Source organism: Centruroides vittatus, unplaced genomic scaffold (genome assembly GCF_030686945.1).
Source record: "Centruroides vittatus isolate TY-2023 unplaced genomic scaffold, ASM3068694v2 contig_250, whole genome shotgun sequence".
Lineage (NCBI taxonomy): Eukaryota > Metazoa > Arthropoda > Arachnida > Scorpiones > Buthidae > Centruroides > Centruroides vittatus.
In genome coordinates, this window is record NW_027121584.1 from 574,232 (window position 1) to 591,352 (window position 17,121).

The 17,121-nt window shown below is 32.2% G+C and overlaps 1 protein-coding gene across 3 annotated transcripts in view; it reads left to right on the forward strand.

Annotated features, from left to right (window-relative positions):
- Nucleotides 1–17,121, forward strand: part of cyc (basic helix-loop-helix ARNT-like protein cyc) — a 58,982-nt gene that overhangs the window by 12,492 nt on the left and 29,369 nt on the right. For all 3 annotated transcript variants that reach the window (XM_067265844.1, XM_067265845.1, XM_067265846.1), the window contains 2 exons: nucleotides 14,438–14,555; nucleotides 14,801–14,965. In XM_067265844.1, coding sequence (XP_067121945.1) covers nucleotides 14,438–14,555; nucleotides 14,801–14,965 — 283 coding nt within the window. The remainder of the gene's footprint in view (nucleotides 1–14,437; nucleotides 14,556–14,800; nucleotides 14,966–17,121) is intronic.

The window sequence follows — 17,121 nt, forward strand, 5'->3', positions numbered from 1 at the left end:
TTGCACCTTATCTTTATAAAGCAGTTGTTCAATTATTAATGAATCTGATGAGAAAGTTTGTGAAAAATGACAGGGTCACCGACAAGCAGTTTCTAAAAATAGATTTAAATGCTAATGAAAACTTGGTACATCTTAAGAATTTGGATATTGGTTTTGGAGCAAAAAAGGTTTTAAAAGAATTGAAAGTAAGCGATAAAGATATTCTGTGTTTTCTAAGAGATTGTCAAAAAGTGCTGAAAGTGATGACACAAAAGATTATTGAGAAGGGACCTGTCAAGTACAAATGTGTGAAGGCTTTGAGCAGCTTAGACCCAGAAATTATTAAAATGCAATCAAATGTTGGAAAATTGTATTTCAATGCTTTACTGGAGATTCTACATGATACAAACAGGATTGATGAAAGATGTGCTGTCAAAGCAAAAGAACAGTATAATATACTCTGCAATAAAGTATCCATAAAACCCTATTCTACAAAGTTTGAGGACTTCATATCTGAAAGGAGTGATGATGATGGTCTGGACACATTTTATTGTGAAATTATGAAGGATGATAGGCAACTGCAAGATCTATGGTCTATTATCAAAATTTCTCTTTCTTTCTCACATGGGAATGCAAGTGTTGAGAGTGGTTTTTCAGTTAACAAATCACTGTTGAGTGAAAATCTTAAGGAAGAAAGTTTAGTTGCTCAACGCTTAGTTTATGATGGGATCCATTTTGCCGGTGGTATTGATCAAATAAATATAGACCAGAAAATGTTGTTAACAGTCAGAGGATCTAGACAGCGATATATTGCATCTCTGCAACAGAAAAAAGATATTCAGAAGCAGCAGGCATTGAGGGCTGAAGAAAAAAGAAAACTTACACAACAACTTAAGGATTTAAAACAACACAAGAAAATGTTAAGAAAAGATCATGAAAAGGAAGAAAAAGAGATTGAAATGAAAATAAATACACTTGAGGAGAAAAAGCTAAAACTACATTAATAGTTCTTCTATTTTGTGAATTGTAATTAATTTTTTATTTTCTAATTATCTGTATTTTGAAAAACAGAGAATTAATACTAAGAAGTTTCTCTGTATTTTGATTGTCCATTTTGTAAAAATAAAAAGATTTTACAATAAATTAGATACATTTGTTAGAGAAGCTATACTGTAAACTTACACCTATCCCTCTTTATTTCAAAATTGTGTAAAAATAGATTGTATATAATGTGGTTGACAAAAGAAAACTAATTCTTTTTTTTACATGATCAAGTTTTTTGAGGGAAAAAATGCTTTATTTGAAAATTTTTAAATTTAACTTTTTGTTAAAATTATGTTGCTGTTTAAAAAAAAGTTACTCTTTTTGTTGAAAGATTGGTTTTAAAATTACGTGTTTCTAAGTCGAGAGTTCATTTTAAGCACAGTACAGTACTATTTGTACTGTATATCAAATACCGTTTGTTGATTTTATGCTATCTTGTATTTACTAGATTTACATACAAATAATAATGATAAGTAATGATAAAATAAAAAGCTCATGTTTCATTTGTTGCTTATTTTTTCATTACATTGAAGTTTTGGATTCTATCAAACATTTTTCTACAAGATGTACCGGTATGTACTGTATTTTTTTAATGTGGCAGTCTTTGAAACATATCAACTGTGCAAAAAAGAGGGATAGATATACTCAATCAATGTTCACGGTAAATAAAATGCTGTTTCATTATGTCGATATTCCACACTGTAAGAAATGTGAGGGTCAGGGAATTTGGACAAAGTTGGTCAGGGAAAGTCAGGGAATTCAAAACAAGAATTTGAGTAGGAACCCTGTGTATACTGTATTGTCATGAAATTTTTTAGATCATTTCTTATAAAAATATACCCTACTAATGCTCAGTAAAACTTCTGTGTAGAGCTGCTCATAATAAATTGCTGTACTGTATATCTTTCTGTTTCCACATTATCAGAGAAAACACCAACTAATAGGACAACCTTCATTTGCTTTTAATCTTAAGTTAGAGGGAATTTACTGTATTCATTATAGAGTGATTTAATAAGAACCTTAATTTAATTAACTTTTTAATATTGTGAAGTACATATCATTACCAGGAATGATTATCAATATAAATCTTGATTGAATCATTTAATGACAGGTACTTTTATAAAATTTTACATTTTAAGTATTAATTCCTCATTTTTTAAATGCAATTAAATTAATCTAGATTATTTAATCGATAATCTCTTAATTGTCAAAATCAAAATTTTTACCATAATTTGATTGGAAATTGCTGAGGAAATCTTATATTAAATTATTTTATTTCAAAATATACATAGATCATAAATACAGTAAGAATAAACATTGTACAATTGATATCACTTTAATATGTGTAATATAATATTTGGTTAATGTTACCTCGGGTGCAAAGATGGCGGCTCATCTCTGATTCCAGCAAGGAAACAGTGGGACACATGTTCTAACCTAATCTAACCTATTCTAATAATTTAGTTGCTAATAATTATGGTAATTTATTAGAATAGGTTAGGTTAGATTAGAACGTGCGTCCCACTGTTTCCTTCCTGGAATCAGAGACCGGCCGCCATCTTGGCACCTAAGGTAACATTAACCTAATATTTTTACAATTGGAAATTTATTCTTTGAGTACTTAGTTTGGTAAAATACAAGTTCTTGTTTGTATACAGTAATTATCATTTAGATTTTAGGAGTGAGTAAATGCATAAAATCAAGCTGTAATGTAAATGATAAACATAAATTTAATTATGTATAAGGTAAATACTAGTTCCACTTATATGACATGAACATTATAGTTTTATCACTATTATTATTAATGAGAAAATTACAATGGCTGAACTTAGTCCAAAGTTTGCTTATCCTAACTTTAAATATTTTAATAGTTTACTGTAACAATAATAAAGGAGGAAAGGATCAAATTTATATTTCATAATTGCATAACTACATGTAAAAGATGAAAACTTGATTTTCTGTATTTTAACTTTCTTTAAGCCATACCAACTGCTGTATAATATCAGGCTATATTCCAGTGATAATAATTTGAATTACTGATTAATTTGTCCCTAGAGGGAAGCATTAGGTGCCACCTTATATTAAATTTAATAATTATAATTTAATTACATAATTTTAGAATAATCTGGAAGAAAAGAATTGGCCCGGAGCAGGACTCGAACCCGCAACTCTCACTTGCTGTGTGGATACATTATCTTGCGAATGCATTTGGCTGTATTGTAATGAATCAGGTTTTGGAAGATGTTTCTATTTAAATGTTTTTAGGTTTTTTTAATTAGAATTTATAATTTTGTACCAGTCTTCTTTTTTGTTATGCTTCGTGTGTGAGTCTACATTAAAAAAAAAAGCTTGCTTCTGGATTTGCCAGGCTATCAGGTGTGGTCCCTTGGCAATGGGGGACCAGTTCAAAAAACTGGTAGTGCTTTTGCCACCATGAACTAATGCAAATATTCTGTAGCATCTTCACATAGTTTTAAGAACTATCAGATTGATTCTAGTTGCAAATTCTATGCGTATCCCCTTATCATAGGAATACAAGCATTCATAACAAACTCTTAAATAATAAGCATTTTGTTTCTATTAGCCTAAAATGAAACAAAACAAGATTTCTCTAGAAATCAAACTGTTTTTGGAAATAATCAAAATCTTTGCAATAATATTTGGGTGAGCACAGTTCAGCAAGCATGTACATTCAAGATCTTTTAATTTAATTACATAGCTTATTAGCTGATTGTGTTTAACAGGCTAACTTGCATTCATAGTCTTGTATAGTTCTAAATTTATTACTTATCATTGTGGCTTTTGTTTTGCATAATCAAGACATCACTATGGTGGCTTGAGGTGCCTTCACATTTTGACTCGTATCTCAGGAACCATACAACATATGGGGCTAATATTTTGCATGGCTCAGTTTAAGATCCTTAGCTACCTTTGTGCCAAATTTAATTGAAATCTGATGGGGCCAAGCTGCAGACCTTGGTCACATGACATGGAATGACCCATTTATATTATTTGTATTGAACATATTTTTGAATATTTGGGATTTCTATTTTAAATGTAACAGTATTCTCTGTTGAATGATAGAATTTGTTTTTTTTGTTTTATTTCCTGATGTGGGTCTCTAAATAGTAGCCAAAAATCTTAGAACTTTACAGTTACTTGCTGCAAATCACATATAGGTGTTAGTTTCATTTCTTCACCATTTGTATTATTATTGTTAGAGAGTACCAGTATTGTATTATTGATAACATTGCCATAAAAATTAGTGCACCAAGAAGGAATTGTCAGAATTGAACAAAACTATACATGTGTGAGTGTAACAGTGATATAAGTAAGTGATTATAAAACAAAAGTAAAATGATCATTTATTGAAAGAAAAATTACAAATGAAAGGGGGTTCTAGCATCCTGTTGGACCATGTCTATCATGAATACACAATGTGATACAGGCAGGCATGGAAGCATAGAGGTGTTGTATGTTGTCCTGTAGCATCTCAGTCTACAGTTGCTGCAAGAGGTCCTCTTGTCTGGCAAAATTCCTAGGCTGTTCAATTTGGCATCCCAGATGATCCCAGACATGTTTGATTGGTGACAAGTAGGGACTGGGTAGTCGAGGGAAGTGTGGCAATATGACAGAGGCAGTCCTGTGACACCCTTTCAGTGTGTGGTCGAGCATTGTCCTGTTGGAAAATGGCTCTTGGGAGTCTTCCATGATAGGCAACATGTGTGGCTGCAAAATGTCATTGACATACCCCTAGGCTGTCATGGTCCCTTGAATCACTACTGGAGATAAATGGTTGTCATATGTGATGGCACCCCAGACCATCACACCAGCTGTGGAAGTGGTGTCTCCCCAAAGTGTAGGCAGGATTAAGACATTCACCACGGGACCTCCAGACATAAACATGGTCATTGTCAGTGCCTAAACTGAATCTGGATTCATCTCTGTTGATGACCTGGTTCCATTCTGTTGCAGTCCAATCCCATCGAGAGCAACACCACTCCAAACAGAGGTGACGGTGGGTGGCTGTTAATGGCAGCAGATATAATGGCTGCCATAATACCAAATGTTTCTCACCCAGGTGCCTCAAAATGGTATGAACAGACACAGGGGCCTCTAATGATGACACCATCTGTGTCTAGATGGCAGACAACAATATGGTCAGCTATGTGTGTGCTTGTTGGAAGACCAGGTGAGCCTCTCGGCTAGTGGTCTGCTGAGAATATCCTGAGCCTGGGTGCCACGTGTGTGTGAACTCTCTTGTCTACTGGTCCCAACATTTCCCCACAGTGTTGACAGAATAGCCTAGGTGGCAGGCTACTTAGCCAGATGACTATCTGGTTTCTCAACCTGATGATCTTTCCTCTTTCAGACTTGATTAGTTGTTCATTAGTTATTCATATGGTCTTTGATTGCAACATAAAAGCATCTCTAGTGATAATGTCTCTCTGCCAGAGACATAAGTAGGGTATGGCCAATGTGTCCCCCGCCATAGGCACCGATTTAATACAGGCACCAGTGAGAAGGTTTCGGAATAATATGTATTCAAAATTAATAACACAAAAAAACTTTTATATTTATCCAGGCTTAGTAAACACTAGTGTTGTGTTGTGTTCCAAAGACACTTGGCAAGTTTTTCCATCAAATATCTTTATTTAGTTTTATATTTATATTTATATAATATTTATGATCTGTAATTTCTATGAATATATGTTTCAAAAATTGTGCAGTCTACATTGTTTACAAACCAGTTGACCCGGAGAACAGCTGGTATCAGCTTTCCCGGGTCGTTCTCATGTACGCCTCAGGGTAATATTGGTCTAAAGCGGTAGGGGAGCTAACTTACTGCATCTATTCAAATATAATACAAAATTTTCGATTTTTATGCTATTAAAATACAGGGGAATCGAAAAAAGGTATGGGAAAAAATTTTGCTGAATAAAACACAAAAAAACATGTTGATGTCACAAAAAACATCCAATAGCATTTAAAAAATCCTTACCCATGTCAAATCCATCAAATAGAAGTTTAGAACAATTTTATTAATTTGATAAAAAAAACTCCCATAAAAAAACAATAGCGCAATTAATTAGCTAATTAATAAATCGTCATAAAAAACTTTGTGGCAAAAATAATTCATGAAATTTGCACAGGTGACCACTTTGGTTGTAGGTTAGGAGGGGATGGCTCATTTCTTCTGCTTCAGTCAAAAAGGTGAGAGGGAGTGCATTGTATAACATATTAGAATCTTAGCCTTTTATAAATGTTATTGTTTAGTGAGTTCTTTTTTTTGTCAAATTTAGTAATAAAAAATATTACATTTTTTAAAAATTGCTATAATAAAATAAAATGTCTACAAACAAGAAAAAATCTGGCTGGGAAAATAAAAAACAAAAAGAAACACAATTAGAACAACAAAAAACGCAATCTAAAATATTAGACAAATGGTGCATAAGAGTCAATGATAATGCTTGTGTTAGTGAAGAAAGTATTGGAAGTGAAAATAATGATAATGTAATGATTGTAGAAAAACAAGGCGTTTAAATTATGAAAGAAATTGAAGGTCATCAAAATGATCTTAATGATCCATCTACTTCTGATTTATCTTATGAATTTTTTTTATAGGCTAAGGGAGATGCATTTTAACATCCTCTGTTGGCATTACACAATGAGCCATCATGCTGTAACTTTAATTATTTCCATATCTGCTTCAGACTTATCTTCATGCCAAGTTGCAATATGACAACTCCTTCTTGGTGTGCTAATTTTAATGACAATGAGTGTAATTTTAAATGTTGAATTTTTAAAAAAATTTTTGCTAGAATTATTTCACATTATATTAGAATAATGTAGAATTGTCATGACTAACATTAATTATATAGTTAATGCCAAACAATTGCTGGATTATATTAAGCTATATTAATGCTACTATTAATAATTAAGTGTTAAGTAATTTGGCCTAGAGTTATACTTACTTCTAAGCCAAATTACTTAACATTTAATTATTAATAGTAGCATTAATATAGCCTGATATTATCAACCAATCATTTGGTGTTAATCTGAAAGATCAGGTTATTCAATGTTTAATTATATAACATAAAATTTTTACATAATTTACATTATCTAATTATACATAATAAAAATTATCTAGAAAGTTTGTTATAAGAAGTTGCATTGTTAAATATTATGTGAAATTATTTAAAATTATTGAAATTAAAACAGTCTTTCTAATTTTATTCAGGCAATAGTTTTTAAAATACTGATGCTTTTTAAATTGTATTATTATTATTATTATGTTGGGTTAAGTGCAGTGGCGTGCCGTGACATTTGATGACACGGAAGCTGTGTTTCTGTAAGAAGCCGACTTCCAGGGGCAATCAGTTAATTGCGCGTCAGTGATGGTCTAGGGCAGTGGTTCTTAACCTTTTTATACTCACCGCCCACCAAATATTTCATAATTTTCTTGTGACCCCCATTTTTTAATAATAATTTAAATTTGATAATTTGATAATTTATCTATAATAAATTGATTTTTTTATTATTGCTTTATTTTTTATATAATAAATGTAAATCATAACTTTATTATTTCATTATCTATTTAAATAACATTCAAACTTCACAATTAAACATGAAAACTCATTAATTTTTAACAGAAAATAAAATAAGAAACATGTCGATAAATCGATCCAATGTCGATGCTAAAACTAAACTAAAACTAAAACGCCCACTTGTCGTAAGGATTTTGCATATCTTTTGCAAAAATATTTAAATTTTCAAAGCCTACTATTTTTCCTAATTATTTTTAAAATTCCAAGCATTAATAGTTTCTTAAAATTGCTTTGGAATAAAAGAAGTAAATACTGCGGTGTAAGTAGCATATTTACATTTATTTCTTCTGTACTAACAAAGTTGTATGTAGGAAGAAATACAAAATAAATAAATAAAAACTAAATAGGAAAACTTTATCTTTCTTATTTCACTTTTCAATACGATATTCGGATTATACATCTATTTTCTTTTTATTATATTCTGAAGGAAATTTTGCATAATTTGGCGGCCCCCGGCAAACTTCTTACGGACCCCAGGGGCCGCGGCCCCCTGTTAAGAATCACTGGTCTAGGGTCCATTCGTATTCATTTGTTCGATAAGCCAGTAAAAACTGTAGACTTCTCTAAATGTATTTTTAATATCACAATTACATTCTGAATCGCTAGCCACGATATAAGGGCTAAAATTAAAAATAAATTATAAAAACTTACTCGGTGAAATAAAATGTGCGATGGATATACATACCTGGTACAATGTATTGTTCGATTGTATTAATATACTTTTAAAGAAAATTATAATTAAAATATAGCTTTGTAAAGAAACGTACATAAAAATAACATAAAATAGTCTTTACTTTTTAAATCTTAAAACAATCCACTTAGTCAAATATCTTGATACGAGTAGCTAATGGATGGAACTAGTGCAGGTCCAGGTAGGTGTGTAGTGAGTGTGTGCGTGCCAAATCCCGAGGGTGCCGATACCGGTCAACGTCAAATGCCTCTTTTGTCGCATCACTAGTATATCTCAAAGGACGCCACAGGGCTGTTGTAAATTTTAAACGTTTCTCACCGTAGCTGTAAAAATCTAACTATGTTAAACTTAATAGTCATTTGTTTTCTAACTAATTCGTTTTAATACCAGGTGTACATGGAAATCAGTTTCCCACTGTACTGAGCGAGTGATTGGTTCTGTTAAGCTTTTGTTGAAGTAAAATTCAGGCTCTTTCAACAGGGTTTTATTTATGTCCCCATTCCCTAATCTCTTAATTATTTAGTCACTTCTTAAGTAGAAATAAGTCGAAACCAGTTACTTTATACCTGAATATCTGTAGTCTTGGGAAAACAGTGGAAAGACAAATTTTTATGACAACGGATATATAAATCGTAAATTTAAGGAAAATAAATTCTAGAGCTTTTTTTTTTGTACCATTGTATGTACTGTACGTCTCATTCATTAAATTTGGTTGTAAATGATGCTGCCAAAGTAACAGTTAATTTTTAACACTGTACTAGAATTGTACACGTTTTTTCTGCATCCCCTTACAGATGGGACATACTAAATCGTAATATCACCAGTTTAACATCGAAATCCGTAAGTAATATAAGATGGGAGAGCGGAATAAACGCAGAATAAATATATCAAATATTTTAATGGAGTTTTTTTAAACTCCTGTCAACTATACAGAACTATCATAAAAACGTGCCAGTAAACTCCTATGGGTTGGGTTGTTATAAATCTAGTCTACGGTGGGCAACCCTTTTTATAACATGGGCCAGAATAAAGTTTACGTTTTTTTCCGCGCCGTAGTAGTTAATTGACGCCTTCTTGTGACTCGTAATTTTTTTAGTCTGCAAATATGAAATAAATAAATAAAAAGTTAATTACTACATTTATTTCTCTTATCGTTTTCGAAAATTACAAAGAATTGGAAAAATAACTATTAATTAGTTATTTTTCCAATTTAATAATCTATTAAAGATCTCGCGGGCCGGATAGAAACTTTTCGCCAGCCGTAGCTGGCCCGCGGGTTGCCCGCCGTTGATCTAGTCTCCTTGTTATTCACATAATCGGGCGAGGGTGGCCGAATATCTAGCAGGCGGTTAACAGCCCACAACCGCTCCGGGATATAAAGTCGCGTACTCTTTATGCGTGTGTTGCTTCTACCAGCTAAACCGTGACGTTTGTGCTATGTAAAGCGTATGTGCCAATGCCTATAATCTGGCTGCTTGGAAGTTGACAGGCAGGCGGATAACAGCCCACAACCACTCCGGGATATAAAGCTGTACTCTTTACGAGTGTGTCGCTTACCTGGTTTAGCCGGGTGAGCTAAACCAGGTGAGGTTGGTGCACTGTAAACCGCATGTGCTAATGCCTATATAATCTGGCTGATTGGAGACTGACCCGGTTTCGACATTCCTTCCGCCACCGAATTATTCGAATATACAATAGCAATCTTATCGTTTTTTTTTCACATGTAGTATAGAAATTTGTAAAAGATACATAATGCAGTTATAATAAAATATTAATTTTAATTAATTCAAAGTACGTTAAAATATGAAAATTTATATTTTATAAAATTCAAGGGAAGGTCATTGGAAGGTGGAATCGGCGCTTCCATCGCTTCCAATGACGGCACGCCACTGGTTAAGTGAGATATACTCGATTAACACTGGTGGCTGAGTACTATGCCGGACCAAAGTCAAGGCATAGTAACCAAAACCGAAATTAAAGAAGGGTATCAGTGTGTGTGTCTGTATTCAGGAACTTTCTCACAATATGACATGTATTCAATATAGTGGCCTTCTGTAGTGTGATGTATGTGTTTCTATTCAATTGTAATGTGCCCAGGCTTTTGTGTAGTGTGTGTGGTATCACACCTATAGAGGAGAGAACAACAGGTACAATAAGCACCCTATCCATCCTCCACAGATGCCTTATTTCCTGGGCGAGTTCTGTGTACTTGCTAATTTTTTCAGTGCATGTGTTTTGTATATTGTGAGTGTTTGGAATGGATATGTCTATAATGTATGTGATTTTATTGTGTTTGTCAATGAGTGTGATGTCTGGTCTGTTGTGATAAATTGTTTTATTTGTGATTATGGCTCTGTTGTAGTACATTTTGTGTGTGTTGTTTTCCAATACTGTCTGTGGAATGTATTTGTAGTATGGTTTGTGGATGTCTACTAATTTGTGTTTCTTTGCAAGCTCTTGGTGTATTATATTTGCTACTTGATTATGTCTGTGTAAATAATCTGTTTGTGCCAAGAGCTTGCAACCAGAGGTGATGTGTTGTATAGTTTCTGGCATGATGTGACATTTTCTGCACGTGTCATTTGTGAGTGTTGCATCTTTGAGTATGTGTTTTTTGTAGTTTTTAGTATTTATGACCTGATCCTGTATGGCGATCATGAATCCTTCCGTCTCCCCAAAGAGGAATCCCCGAGCTAACCAGCTGTTTGACGCAGTTTTGTCAACAAAATCCTGAGCCAGGTTATAGGAATGTCTGCCATGAGCCCACGATTGCTTAATGGTGTCTATGCTTTTTATATGTTGTATCGTGTCCATATGATGTGGGTGTAAGTTTAATGGTGTGTTATTTGAGTCTGCTAGAGTTACTGCTTTATGTAATTGTGATGTTTCTTGTTTTTTGTAGAAAAACTCTCGCAGTGACTGTATTTGTTTGTAGTGAAGGTTAACTATGTTAATCAAACCACGTCCGCTATCTTTACGTTTTCTTTATGTGGAAGAGTATTATTATTATTATTATTATTATTATTGGGTTGTTGCAAATGAAATGGCTGTTTTTTTTTAAATTTAAACTTTCTGGCCTTATAGTTCAACTTTTTTCCATGTGAACAGTGCTGTATGTTTGCAATTGGAAGAGTACACATATAATATGTGAATTAAAAATATAATATCATTTATATTGTGAGTTCCACATGTTTAAGAGTACTTTTTGACAGCATGGAAAAAAAGAAAATTGAATCATTTTCTTTTACAAGTATAAACAGGAATGTAATGCAGCTGAAGCAACCCGAAATACCAATAAAACTTTTGAAGGTTCTGTATGTGAGCAGGCCACCCAGCATTGGTTCAAAAAATTTCATTCTGGGAATACAAATCTCAAAAATCAGAACATTTGAAGAACATCATCGAATTAGAACATCACTTGACTGTCTTGGAAATCGTAAAAAGGTTGAACATACTGGACATTATTCAATCATTTCTTGACATCATCATTACATCTAAACATGTTAGGGAAATTGGTGAATTGTCTGAGAGATTAAACAAGATCATAGACAGGTTGCGCATGGATATATGATATTTACAGGTATATCTAAAAATGTCAAATTAGCACATTACAACTTTTGATGTCTATTACAAACTGTATCCAAAAGCACGATGCTGAGATCATTGATAGACTAATTGTAAAACCTCTAATCAACTATAAAAAATACAAACTTAGAAAATTAATAATTAAATGAAAAAAATTAAGTGTTAATAAGTACCCAATCCAACAAGATTCAAATTATTATCAGAATAAATATAATAATGTGAGATCTGGAAATCCCCTTGACACAAAATTATAATAAATTATATCCGAATTAATAATTACCCCTTTCTTATATCCGGATATAATCCGAATATAATACGAATTATAATAAAATTGTTCCCCATATCGAATCGAAAATTTTCCTATTATAAACATCCTGCTAAAAACTGTCCTGGATATAAACATCCTGCCTAAAAACGGTCCTGGACGAGAAAATATGCGTCCCCGACCGTATAACTGTCAACTAACCATTGTTCTTACGCTGAGCACAGATCATCTTGCAACTTAAGTTTATAGTTAGCGCCCGAATTCGCCGTATTGTTTCCAATCCCGGGAACACCTATGGCCTAAGCACATGCACGTGACCAAATTTCCCAGCAAAAAGCTATATAAGATGCTTCCTTCCCCCCCTCCGGGGAGTCTATCATCGATTTAGTTCGAGTCGCAATCTTACCCTTTGTGCCTACGGAATATATTTGACTATTGTGCCTCAAGTGCCATCGAACCTTCCCTAGAAAGGAATGTTCGATCATCGTGACGAACAGCATATTTGAATTACTGATTGTCCAAGAGGTATGGAACCCATTTATGTGAACTCTCTCTCTCTCTTCGCGTGATAGGGATATATAGCTTATTATATGTCACCCCTTTTATGTCAGATTTTTGTAACGTATATTTTGTTTTCCATTAAATCGTTGTTATCCTGTTAAATGGTGTCTTGTTTGCTCGAATATTCGCTTATCGCCTTACCACGACTCCACCTTCCCTCCTACACTCGACCGGATAAAAAGTAGTCCCGTCCCTACGGGATCCCTACCGGCAAATAAGCCATCCCTGACACGTGGGCAAGTCACTCCGATTTGTTGCCGAAATTAAACAGAGGTCTGACCTCGCCGTCCCTCCTCGGTACCCACAATAAGTTAGTAAGAAAATTAAGCTATCCCACATTAATAGAGAAGAAAAATTGGTTTAACAACCTAATAATAAACCTTTCTGATATAAAACTACCAAAAAACATGCAGGAAGTTCTAGTATTGGGCCTTACATACAACTGCTCCATGGGGCCCCCAAAAAAGAGTATTAGTCACAATAGAGACATATTACATAACATGGATAGCACCTTGAGCCTGACAGTATTACAAAATTCATTAACAAGACTCTCATTAAGTAAATCTGAAAGGAAATATATACAAATTTAATAATAATATGAAGGATATTAGGAAATAATCAAAGCTGATAAAACAAACTAGATTATTATCATGGAGAAAGCACAGTGCAGTGAAATATCTTCTAAAATCCTCAGCAAAGGTAACTACCAAAAACTCCCAGCAAACCCAATCCTTAAAATAAACTGTGACATGAAAAAACTTATAAACAATTTAAAAATAGATAAGGTAATTACTATTGATAAAGCTAAATTTATATTAACTGATCTTAATAGAACACTAAAATTCAGTTTTAGAGTTAAAACCTACAAAACTGATTCTTCCCCATCCACCTTATTCTCCAGACTTTTTTCCAACAGACTTTCACTTTTTTATACATTTGGACAGTTTTTTGGCAAGGAAAGGACGTGACTTCAAGGAAGAGGATGTGATAAAAAATACCTTTAATGACTTTTTGGCTTCTGATTTTCATGATTTCTATCAAATTGGTGTTAATGCATTTCTTTTGCATTGGAAAAAGCATATTAATGTTGGTGGAGACAATTTTGATTGAATATATAAGTTTTAATTTAAATTAATAAATGTTCAAAGACAGAAGTAAAAATCAGCCATTTCATTTGCAACAACCTAATATTTCTATTTTTTAAATTATTTAATATTTTAAAACTAACAGCTCACACATTTTTTACTTTTATGAATAGTCAGTTGTAAATAAAGAAAATTTGATTTGTTTATTCTGATTGAAAATACAATGCATGAGTTTTGAAGAATTCAAATAGGATTTATGCCTAGTACCTTTTTTATTTTTGTTTGTAAAATTTATTTGACACACCACATATAACTTCAGTTTCCTTTCAAAAGAATACAATAGGTAAAACTAAATTTATATCTCAGTTGGTCAATTTCTACTTTCTATATGTTTCATTTAAATACAGATCTGCTTATTTGTTCTATTACTTGCCACAAATCTTGTTTTTTTCAATACATTTATCAGTTTATTATTTTGTTGTTGGCAGTGTATTAATCCATCATAAAATTATACATACAAGTACGTGTACTTATTTATAAATAATAAAATGCTAGACTCCATATATTTTTTAATATAAAAGTGATGTAAATTTTTATTTTATTATTCAATTCTTAATAGAGTGATCTCTTGGGTCAGAACTGGTTTGATATTCTTCATCCAAAAGATATTGCTAAAGTAAAAGAGCAGCTTTCGTCTTCAGATCTTTCTCCAAAGGAAAAGTTAATAGATGCAAAAAGTAAGATTTCTTCATAACAAAATTTATAAATTTCAAAATTAATCATTAAAACTATATAAGAAATAAACTATAGAATTAAATAAAAATGATTATTGTAATTAAACATCATTCGTTTTTTTTTATAATACATGTAAGTGAATTTGAAAATTATATACTCGATAACAGTGTTATCAATAATTAATTTCTATCTATTATTATCATATCTAGATAGTTAAAAAAAATTAATTTAATAAAATTTTTTATAGCCATGTTACCTGTGAAAACTGATGTACCACAAAGTCAAACAAGGTTATGTCCTGGTGCGCGCAGATCATTCTTTTGCAGAATGAAATGTAAAGCTATGCCAACAGTAAAGGAAGAAGCAGACACAACAACTGGATGTCATAAAAAAAGAAAATCTCAGAATTCAGGTATGAAAACAATTAAATAAAATGTATATTTTAAAATTTTATTATTATGCAATTTCAAAACTTTAATTAAAAAACTTTTAAGACTGATTTAAAATGTTAACTTTAGAAAAGTAAAAAATAGATATTAAGAAATTTAAAGTCAAGTTTTGGAGATTAAGTAATAAAAATCAGTCATAATTTAGACTAAAATGAATTTTATGTTTAGGTTTATGTTTGTCTTTAAATATGTTTGAGTTTTAGTTTGTATGACATACAGGGTGCTTAGGAAAGTCCCTTTAACCAAAAAATTCTTGCGAATGGAGAGAACTACAGCTATGCAAATGAGGTAACAGTATAGTAAAGCAACTATGCCCAACCTAATGCAAATGACAGCAGCGCCCCTAGTGGCAAAATTTAGAAGATAGGCAGTGCAAATCGAAAATGAAAACAGATAGAGCAAACTTTCCAATTAGAAAGTTTTAGAACATTAATTAATTAGTACAAAACGACATGTGGTTCACATGGATAAGATAAATTGTCGCCTGTATACCCAAAAATGTCCGAAAGCGATGCACACCATTTTGTGTAAATGTTTGAAAGAAATAGGCATATGTATGAAGAAATACGCACAATTTATTGCATAAAATATGTACTTATATCAATACAGTTTGATAACAATGGCGTGTATCGTGAGCAGTGGCGAACTTTTCGAACATACTCGACATTAATTAACTTGTTATCACTGTGTGACAGTTTGCCTTTCTGTTGTTTTTTGTGTGATGTTATCAAACTGTATTGACGTAAGTACATATTTCATGCAATAAATTGTGCGTATTTCTTCATACCTAGGGCTATTCCTTTCAAACATTTACACAAAATGGCGTGCATCGCTTTCAGACATTTTTGGGTATACAGGCGACAATTTATCTTATCCGTGTGAACCACATGTCATTTCGTACTAATTAATTGTTGTTCTAAAACTTTCTAATTGGAAAGTTTGCTCTATCTGTTTTCATTTTTCGATTTGCACTGTCTATCTTCCAAATTTCGTCACTAGGGGCACTGCTGTCATTTGCATTAGATCGGGCGTAGTCACTTTACTATACCATTACTTCACTTGCATAGCTGTAGCTCTCTCTGTTCGCAAGAATTTTTCGGTTAAAGGGACTTTCCTATGCAGCCTGTATATGTAAAATTTCATCTGTAAATATTTTTTTTGATTATTAAGGGTATGTTTTGAAAATATTTGCAATCACTCTACTTAATTGTTGCTATATTTTTGAAAATATCAATTTGCAAATTTGACAACTGTAGCTTATTAATATTTAAAACTCTGCAAATCATAACAGGAATACAAGCTTAGTTTTTTATTCAATTTATATTTAAAACATTTTATAATATCATTTAATAAATGTAAAATACACAGCATTCACAAAAGATAAAACCTTTGTCATTGCCTTATCCTTTCTGTCGTTTCACACCATTGGTAGTCCATTGAAATTTACAAAAATTATGGAGATGACCTTCCTTTTTAGGCTACTGCCTCCGCGACAAACATGCAAAAATGGTAAAAACGTCCTCTGGTGTTTTGCCACTATCACAATAATACGTTTTAAATAAAATAACAAAACAAAATTGCGGCCGACATTATTTAACATTTAATAAATATAAAATACAGAGTTGCCTTATCCTAAAAGGAAGGTCGTCTCCGTAATTTTTGTAAATTTCGATGGACTACTGATGGTGTGCAATGATGGAAAAGATAAGGTAACAACAAAGGTTTTATCTTTTGTGAATGCTCTGTATTTTACATTTATTAAATGTTAAATAACGTCAGCCATGATTTTATTTTGCTATTTTATTTAAATTTTATATTTATTAAATTTACCTAGTAAAAATATCATGTGTTAATAGTACATGATTAAAAATGATATGAGAAGATATCAGTTATCAGAACATAATAAATATGACTTGACATGACATGACAACACTTTACACTATGTTGTATTTGACCATCACGTGATGTCACTTGATCTCATCTTTTAAAATATTTTGTTTGTATTAGGGCCCACAAGATCAGGACCCAACCATCTCTCTTGTCATAATTTTATCGAAAAAAATTGTAAAATATCCGAACAATTGTTGTGATGTTGGAATGTTGATAGAATATAAACAGG